This window comes from Nicotiana sylvestris, chromosome 8 (genome assembly GCF_000393655.2).
Source record: "Nicotiana sylvestris chromosome 8, ASM39365v2, whole genome shotgun sequence".
NCBI lineage: Eukaryota > Viridiplantae > Streptophyta > Magnoliopsida > Solanales > Solanaceae > Nicotiana > Nicotiana sylvestris.
Window position 1 is genome coordinate 67,600,998 of NC_091064.1, and position 10,174 is coordinate 67,611,171.

The 10,174-nt window shown below is 35.4% G+C and overlaps 1 protein-coding gene across 1 annotated transcript; it reads left to right on the forward strand.

Moving 5' to 3' along the window:
- The first annotated feature begins 8,429 nt into the window (after positions 1 to 8,429).
- Positions 8,430 to 9,077, forward strand: LOC138875163 (uncharacterized). Its single transcript, XM_070153987.1, has 2 exons — positions 8,430 to 8,735; positions 8,835 to 9,077. The coding sequence occupies exons 1-2, from the start codon at positions 8,430 to 8,432 to the stop codon at positions 9,075 to 9,077; spliced, it is 549 nt and encodes a 182-aa protein (XP_070010088.1).
- The last annotated feature ends 1,097 nt before the right edge of the window (positions 9,078 to 10,174 follow it).

The window sequence follows — 10,174 nt, forward strand, 5'->3', positions numbered from 1 at the left end:
AACATTTTAACCCCCACAGCCCAATCCTTTAGCCCAGGTCCGGTCCAAACCAGACGAACCAAAACGACAGCGTTTGGTCGTGGCTTCTCAGAAACCGTTGGATCAAATCCAACCAACGGTCAAGATCTCACCCCCTTTACCCGTAACCCGTAACCCGATCCAGTGACCCGACTCAGCCGACCCTGGCATTAAACCAAACGACATCGTTTGGTTTAATGAATTGATCCTGGCCCTTCATCTTACTTGATCGGACGGACAATATCAAAACCACCCCACCCCTATATAAGTCCCAAGCCCCTACCCCGGCCCCTAACTGAACACCCCCCCCCCTCCTCTCACTGTTCATCATCTTCCTCAGACCCCCCCCTAACCCTAGCCGCCCTAGGATCCCACTGCCTAAAACCCGGCGGTATCAACGCCGCCGGTCACCAAAATAACACCCTAGAATCCCCTGAACATCCTCTACACAGATCTAACATTGTTTTCCTTCGAATCAGTCCCCAACTCTTCGAATCTTAAATCGAAGGTTGGCCTGAAAACCTTATCTTCTCCGATGACCTCCAAAATAACACCACAGTTTCTCCTAAATCCCCTCACCAAGGATCTGTTAGTTGCATGGTTCGAATCATACTGGAACTACTCGAATCTTCATTTGAAGATTCGAGTACAACCTGACCTTATCCCAACCTACTTCAAACTCACACCAGTTAACCCCCTGACCTCCCTCGTGCCTAGAACATCTTTGGTTTCCCTCGAATCTAACCAGAAATGAGTAAATCCCAAATCGAACTTTCAAGAACCCTAAAAATACCAAACTTTTGGATTCTGTTCAGATTGAGTAAAGATTGAGGTTTAATCGACCTTAGTCGAAGTATTTTCAGTGGAAAATACTTCGACTAAGGTCTGTTTGATTTCAAACAAAATCCGAAGCCGAAGTTGAGTTCGAGTCTGATTAAAATTCAGAGGTACTTTTCTATTTCTGTTTGTGTATTCTGTATGTATTTTCGTTTGTTTAATAACTTGTTAATTTTTCATATTTTGTTTTGATTAATTCTGTCATTTCTGTCTCCTACCTATCTACTTGATCCGAATGTGAATTGTTTCTGTTGGTTGTGACTAATTACAATGTGTGTAATCGACTCGATTAAGTTCGTCGATTAGTTATATTACGAATTTTCATTTCTGAAAATGCTGACTGAAACAGTCTGCTTCTATTGTTTTAGACTGATTATGGACAAATGTTGTAAATAGTCAACTGATTAATACTCGTCAATTAAATCATGTTTGTTTGTGAATCAGTGAATTCAAATGTATGCTGTATATGTTGTTTTCTGAACAGGGCATTGTCAGTATATTGACAATGCTCCTGTGTATGTTTGATCTTAGTTCAATTTGAAGATCAGTTTGAATTATTATGCTGAACTCAGTGTAATATTGTTGTAATGTCAAGTTTGAATTCAAGTTTACAAATGTTGATTGGATATAATTGTGTTAGGGGGTTACATTCTTAGTCAGGATTCAGTCCAAACTTTAGGATTGGTTTGTAGCTGTTGTAAATCAGATTAATAATCAGGCTTATACAGATTTTAAAATCTGTATTGTTAAGATGCTGAATTTAAGGCAGTAATACCAGTATAAAACAGTAGGTCAGGGACATTTCTGGGATAGAACAATGAGGATAATATGTTAATAGCAATGTGCTGAAAGTGGAAGTTAATGGTTATAATTTAAGATACTAATGGGGAACAAGGGATAATGGGCTGCTGAAAAACAGGATAAAAAGCACTCAATAGGATTTAAAGTATTCAAAAGTAGTTTTAATGGAACTTTTCTGATTATTTAAAAAAAAAAAGAGAAAGGGTCCAGGCAGCATTTAAGAGAGCTGGACAGACCTGTATAAGAGAGAGGGGAATGGGGACTGATTTAGGAGGGTGATCAGTTAGAGAGAGAACAGAATTTAGGAGACTTTAAGAGTTTTCAGAGAGAGAGAGACATACAGAGAAGAAATATAAAATTTGAGAAAGGAAAATCAAGCAGAAACAGAAATCTGAAAAAGGAAGATAGAAAGAAAGGAAAACAGAAATATTAAACAGAATTCTACATCGGAAGTTAGTATTGAAGCTGATTCTGTGTTTTGAAATTGAAAGCTTTTTCAGTCTACTTTGTTTTAAGTCTCAAAAATCAGAAATATTACTCTTTGTATTAAATCTGTCCGGATTTGTTCGATATCATTGTTCAGTTAAAAATCTGAAATTTCTTAAAAAGTACTGTCACTGTGCATTTGGGTTCCTCGGGTCTTATTATTGCTCAAATCTGTGGGAATACTAGTATTTTGCTGTTTTTGTTACTGCTGCAACTGCTGAAACTTACTTCTTCTACCTCCATTTCCAGGTACATATCCTTTTAAGTTCTATGTTGGAAAGAGATTCAGTATGACAGATAAATGAAGCTTGAATTGTAATAATATCTTTATTCATTTGAGCTCTTTAATTAAAAATTCAGTTTTGTTTCTGGATCAAATAAGTAGTATATGTTGATAGGATGACTGTAAGTTAAATATCCTTTATTGAAGACTGTATAAGTGTTGTAACAAGGTTAATTTTCTAAATTTTCATTAAAGTATAGTTGTGATTAAGATTGTCAAGGTAGGAAACATGGCATAAAGTGGGCCATTATTTAAATTTTATGGTGTTGTTAGCTAAGTAAAGAGTAATGTAGAAATATCAAGAAAACTACATTACTAACTCTTGTTGTTAAATAAGGTTAAGATGGTATTGATGGTATATTTTTATAAAGATAATAGATGTGTGTATAAACGTTGGTGAAAGGTGATATGATATAGCTTGTTACGATGTTAAAACGTTATGAATGTTTACGACATACAGTTAGGTTGCATGTAAGGTAATTTTATTGAATTAACTTGTATAATAATTCCTTTCCTATAAACTCGATGCCTATCTACCTTCATAAAACAAATTGACCAAATAATTAGGCCTATTAGATTAAAAGCGAGTATATGAGAATGAAACGAGATGTATAAGCACCAATTGCAACATTTTATATCAATGGTAATTAGAAATAGAATTTGTTAGTTTCATATACAATTTATTCTTTGGCATACATATATATGTTGTATTTGCTAAAAATCAAATTTTTATCCTTTCACTGAGAATTTGAATAGTCTTGGGATGAACATAATTAATACTCGGAAATTATAGTCAACGGGCAATATTTAAAAAATTGTGAATTTCTTTTAAAAGAATTTAAAGACATCCCTTGAATATGAATTTCTCAGTATTTTCATATAAAATGTGTAGATACAACAAACAATTTGTGGAAAAATCCCTAATATCATTACAAATATTTTGCGCAATTAGGGATATGTTCGCGTACCCTGATTATATTTTTAAAAGAAAAAATTCGGATTATGCGTACGCGCAATTTCGAGCGAATATTTAAGAAAAGGATTTTTTCCAAAGGCGTTAAATCAATTTCATAAAAACCCGAGATGTACGGTTCACTATTTAAGAAAAACAAATATTCTTGATTCGACACAATTTCGAAAAAAAAATGATTGTTTAATAAATATATTATCAAAAGTTATCGTGTACACGTACGCGTGACACAATTCCGCATTTTTAAATTTATAACACGAATATACGTACGCGTAATTCGATTCAAAGAAGGGTCCTCAATCACAATAAGTATAAGCGGTAGTAAAATCATGTAACATCAATATATTTAATAAAATCAAGATAATTAAGCCAATAATAAAAACAGTTAAGCGACCGTGCTAGAACCACGGAATTCGGAAATGCCTAACACCTTCTTCCGGATTAACAGAATTCCTTACTCAGGATTTCTGGTTCGCAGAATAATAAACAGAGTCATATTCTCCTCGATTCAGGGATTGAAATTGGTGACTTGGGACGCCTTAAAATTCCCAGGTGGCGACTCTTAAATAATTAAATAAATCCCGTTTTGACTGTCCTTTAATTGGAGAAAACTCCCCTGTACCCCACGCGCCCCGAGGGCGCGGTAAAAAGGAGGTGCGACACTATGATCACGTATTTTCCTTTGAATACTCGTCTCAACTCAGCTTGCGCCTGCTCCATCACTTGTGGATTCTTCATGACTCTGTGATTGCCCATTCTAAGGCTGTTGATCAAGTGTCAGTTCCTGCAACAAATAAATGCAGTTATGATTAATAAGTAAAGTGTCGGTTGTAATTACTTGAGCTGGCAACCTTAGAAAAGGAAACATCATGAAGGGGTTATAATAGATAGGATTTTGGTATGCTGTGAATGTTAGACTTTATAACTCAAAATGAACGAATTACAAATTAGTAGTAACTGTGGTAACTATTAATATGTCAGAGGTCAACTATGTTATTGATAAGATTGGAAATTTTGTTCTTTAATATTCCCTAGAAACTGTGAAGACAATGTGAAGTTAGATCTTGAAGTGAAGCTATATTTAGGTTTCCATGTGAAATGTTTTATATTGAGAAAGCATTTTCTGGATATCATTTTCCAGTGTTGGTTGGATATAGAAAAATGGCATATGATAGTCATACAATCGACACTAGAAAATGATCCAGAAAATGCTTTCTCAAGATAAAACATTGATGGGAATACCAGGGATGCTTAGATTTTCTACCTCCTCTTGTCTTATTGATTCGAAGGACTGAACATGATTTGTGCTTAGGAGCTCAACTACACTTATTTTTGTCAGTTATCGATCTCCGAATATCACCATAACGCGAGAAAAGAATATCTGGCCTTTCTGCAAACACAAGATTACCTCTTTGGCTATTTCAGGTGAGGATACAATGACAGTCGGAACCTCGCCAAATCTTATATTAGGTGCATGCATAATTGGTCCATATTCCTTCGCCATGTCTCTTAAGGTATGATGAGGCAGTGAGGCGTGAGCCCATTAACTGGCAATATGAGGATTGGCTCCGGGACAATTTCGGTCCTGTTTCTCTTGGATTAATGTTTCGTAGCTATGACTAGAAAGAGTAGAAAGCTGAGAAGTACAGAGAATGGGCAGTATAAAAGCTCCATTCTCAGTGAGATTCAGTATTTGTCTATCAGTTGTCAATGCTAAGTTTTATACAAGTGTTCCAAGCATTAACTATAACTCAGTGTCTGGTTGCTCTCCCTTGCAAGTTGTTATTACTGGTAAAGGGGCCATGCACTAGCTTGCCTTTAGGAATTTGTTGGTTATCACAAAATTAAAAATTACTATAGTTTTTACTATGTACTGGATTTCTTTTAGTCACCATCCAAATGGTTACTGTAGAAATTGAAGTGATTCCTTTGTCAAACATCAAATTGCTCGATCATAAATTTTGCTACTTTTCCTCAGTTTTCAGTTAACTTCTATTGTATATAGAATTGGTAGTATCTTAATATAACTAGCTGCCATTGCATATACAAGTGAGTATTGAAGAATCAATACGAATTAGTTGGGTGGTAGAGTCGTAAAAACACTTGTTTCTTCATATTGAACCTTACCTCTATGGAAGAATATTTTATTATGAAAATACGAAGGAACTAAAATTTTTAATAAAAAAATACTATGTATCAATTATATAAACTACGTCCGACCGCCACAACCAGAAGTGCCAATAATTCAAGTCACCATTGATAACATAATTCAAACTATCAAACATATAATAAAGAAGATAAATCATCCCCATTAACCACATAGAATGATTCAAACATAAAGCTTGAGAAAATGAATAATCCAATAAAGAAGCTATTCAACCAACGTCCATAAATTCCCATATAGCTTGTGAGACTACTGGTTTCTTGTCTCCTTTCAACCAAGTTTCATATACTTCAATTATTAGTTATCCGAGAGCTGTGTTACTAATTTGAGAATAAAAATTTTACTCTCCAAATCTTCAAGATTATCATACTTGACTATCTTCTATGTTTTGCTTCTATCTTGAAATATACTCTTTGACCAAGTCAACAAGGGAGTGCACAAGAACTAAGAAGTAGCCTTTTGACTAGTTAAGTCAACCACTGAAAAATGTAAGTAGTGCAATAATGGAATAATTGATACTTATCTATTATTTGAATAAATTATTATGCCCTCAAATAATTTATATAATTTAAGTGGAGTACCTAATATGCTCTGTCTTTTAGCAACCAAACACTCATAATCATTTTATAGTGGTTCAAGCATAACCTTGCGTTTTAGGTTAGCCAATAGCCACTATAAATTATCTCTACTACCACCACCCCATCTTTGCAAAAATAAAATTGTAATCCACAGGTTTTCAGAGTTTGGTTGCTAAGAGAAAAAGGTTGTGTTTGATTATTGGAGACAATAAATTAAGTTCTCTTACAATAGCGATTGTTTGGTTTAGAGGCAAGTTGTAATGTAAGGATAAGAATTAGTGAAATAAGAATTGTATAATGCATAAATATCTCTTGTCAAATAGTTAGTTTGATATATCACATAATAGTATACAATAAATAATTAAACATAATTGTGTACTTTTTAAACAAAACTTTTTTTTTATTGTTATTATGAATGTTAAACTTCATCATTTTAATTCATGTATTAGTAGTATTCTTATTTTTATTTCGCATTCTATCTCACTTAAAGTAATACAATATATAAATTTCGGCAAAATTTACATATGCATTATTTATTAGAACAAAAAGGAGAATATTGAAGCCTCTCGAAAGCTCTCGGCGTAGGATAGTGTGACTTTGCTATTTTGCGTCAATCCCACCGAAAAATGTCGCGAGGCTGGCCTCGACGACATACAATTACCGTGGATCTGAGAGATTTAGCAGCGAAGGAAGTAGATAGAGAACCAACTGAGAAATTAGAAGAAGAAGCTAAGAAAACCAATGGAACAGTAACGAACAAACCAATGGAACAGTGGCCAGCTTTAGCAAAAGGAGCTAAAACACCACCATTGATTGCAGGAAGTTCAAATTCAGCTCAATCGGAACCTAACAAGAGTGCTATTACTGTAATTAATGAATCTAAGAGGAGTGAAGCTGGAAAAGGTATGGGAGATAATGATGCTCAAAGGAAATTGGAGAACCCTGCTTTGGCAAATGCAACGATGAAATGGAAGAGTTTATTTGCTGAGAATAAAATAGCAACTCGAGGTATGAATTTACAGTATATTGCTCCTACGATTAAGAATGGAGTTAAGGTAGCTAAATTAGACAAAGAGGTTGCGGAGCGAGCTACTGAAAAATGGAGAATGGTTGTGATTATGTATGTAGTGGGTGAAACTCCTACTATTGCTGCGTTTGAAAGATTTGTCTCGTTCCAGTGGAACTTTGCTGCAAAACCATCAATATACCTTCATATATTTTGTGGTTAAATTTGACACAATAGAGGATAGAGATGTTGTGCTCTATTCAGGGCCATACATGATGAATAGCAAGCCTGTGGTTGTTAAAGTGTGGACTGCGACTTTTGATTTTGCAAATGAGGTATTGAAAACCATACCATTATGGATTCAATTGCCTAAGCTACCACTTAATTGCTGAGAGGATGATTCATTGAGTAGAATTGGGAGTACTCTGGGAATACCTATATATGTAGGTGTCTGTACTACTAAAGTTGAACGTATTTCATATGCTCGAATTCTAGTGAAAATGGATGTGACTAAGCCACTTTCAAAACAGATTATGGTAGAAGATCCCAATGGCAGGGAGTTTGAGCAAAATATTTGGTATGATTGGATGCCCTAGTATTGCACTAAATGTCTTCAATTGGGACATGTTTGCCAAGAACCACAGAAGGAAGAAACAAAGAGGAAGAGATCAAAAGCCACAACAGTTTTGGAGGAGGAAAGGGCAAGTGGAAGAGAAGCAGGACAAAGAAGTTGCTCCACAAGTTCTAAAGCAGGATGACAAACAAAAAGGAATAGAGCAGACACAGAAAGAATTTTCACCACAAAGGCAGGAGGAAGATGAAGGATGGCAGACAGTGAAGAGTAAATCTACAGCAAAGAACTCAAAATATGGGGGGATAAGTATAGCAAGTGGAAGCAGTACACCAAATCCTTCAAATTCAATGCTAATAAGTTTGGGGTCTAGTAGTAAGAACAGATGGGATGTGATGCAGGAGACTGCTGATCCATTCATACCTAGATGAAGATAGTAGCATGGAACGTTAGAGGATTGAATAAAGTATATAAGCAAAAAGAAACAAAGAAATATATTAGCGACAATTAGGTAGGCTTAATAGCTATTATTGAGAACAAGGTGAAGCAGCATATGGTAGGGAAAATCATACAAACAATTGCGAAGAACTGGAAATGGAATGACAACTATGTAGCTAGTACTTAAGGAAGAATATGGGTAGTGTGGGATTCGGGAGTAGTGGAGTTTATACAGCATAGTTACTCTGAGCAGATGATCACAGGGAAGAATATATTAATGGAGAGCAAGGAAGAATTTTGGCTCTCAGCAATATATGGTCTGCATACTATTGAACAAAGGAAGAACATGTGGGAGGAGTTAACACAATTACATAGGGAGCTAAAGGGACCTTGGATTGCAATGGGAGATTATAATGCAATACAAAGTTGGGAAGATAGGTACAATGGAAATCCTGTTATGAAAGCAGAGATAAAGGATTTCACTGATTTCTTAGACAATACAGGAATGATAGAACTCAGATATGTTGGGAGGGAGTTTACATGGACAAATAGTCATGTCCATAACAAAATAGACAGAGCATTAGTAAATGATGGATGAATGATGAGTATGAGGCAATTGGAGGTGGTGGTGCAGGACCCTTTATTTTCTGACCACACACCTTTGTGCCTTTGTTTTGAGCAGGAACAACAGAATAATCCAAAACCTTTCAAATTTTTCAACAACCTAACTGAGCACAAAGAGTTTGAAGGCATAGTCAAAACAACATGGGAGATGAACATGCAAGGATCAGCAATGAAAAGAGTTTGGTTGAAGCTTAAAAGATTGAAGAATGGACTGAAGCAGCTACATAAAGAGGAGTATAGCGCAATTCATGAGAAGATTACAATCATAAGGGGGAGCTACAGAGGATTCAGGTGCAAATGAGAGACCCAAACCATTCAGAGGCTTTGAAGAATGATGAAAAGGATCTAAAAAGAGAAACTAGAAAAATGGAGTACAATTGAGAAGAGTATACTGAAACAGAAGTCCAGGATCTAATGGCTGAGGCTAGGGATTCAAATTCAACTTTCTTTCATGCTAGTATAAAGAACATGAATGCTCAAAAGAAAATTACAAAGCTAGTCACCCAAGAAGGTTTGCATACACATAATCAGGAGGAAGTACAACAGGAAATCATTCAGTTCTATCAGAAACTCTTAGGAACAACTGCAGAGGAGATTTCAGCTATTGAACTAGATGTGATGAAGAAAGGAAGCATACTAACAAGAGCACAAGAAGCAAAACTGATAGAAACTATGACAGGGAAACAGATTGTCCAAGCACTACAAAACATAGATGATTCCAAAGCCCCAGGGTGCGATGGGTATAATTCACTATTCTTTAAAAAGACATGGGAAATTATAAGGGATGAAGTAGTGGAGGCAGTCAGTATTTTTTTTATAACATCAGAAGTGTACAAGCCAATCAATTGCACTACAGTGACCTTAGTTCCTAAAGTACAGAATCCATCAAGAATTTTTGAGTTTAGACCAATATCATACTATACTACCATTTATAAAATCATCTCCAAAATCATAACTAGCAGGCTTCAAGAGGTTATGGACTACTTGGTTGATGATAGCCAATCAACTTTTGTTCCAGGGAGGATAATTTCAAATAACATCATTCTAAGCCATGAGATAGTAAAAAGTTACAACAGGAAGGATATTACTCCAAGATGTTGTATGAATATTGATATGAAGAAGGCATATGACTCTGTTGAGTGGTGTTTCTTAAAGCAGATTCTGGATCAATTATGTTTCCCATAGGTGTTCATTACATGGATCATGAAATGTGTAACTACAGTTTTCTACTATATACTTATAAATGGTAATCCTATGAAGCCTTTTCCAGCAAAGAAGGGACTGAGACAGGGTGATCCTATTCCCTTTTTTGTTTGTTCTAGTAATGGAATACTTCACAAGAATGTTAAAGGGACTAAAGGAGAACATGTTTTTCAAATATTCATCCAAAGTGTGCTA

Excerpts from the sequence above, each read along its gene's own strand:
- LOC138875163 (XM_070153987.1), top strand. The coding sequence starts at position 8,430 with ATGGAGAGCAAGGAAGAATTTTGGCTCTCAGCAATATATGGTCTGCAT. Across the intron at positions 8,736-8,834 it reads ACAAAATAGACAGAGCATTA|GAACAACAGAATAATCCAAA; the intron begins GTAAATGATGGA and ends TGTTTTGAGCAG.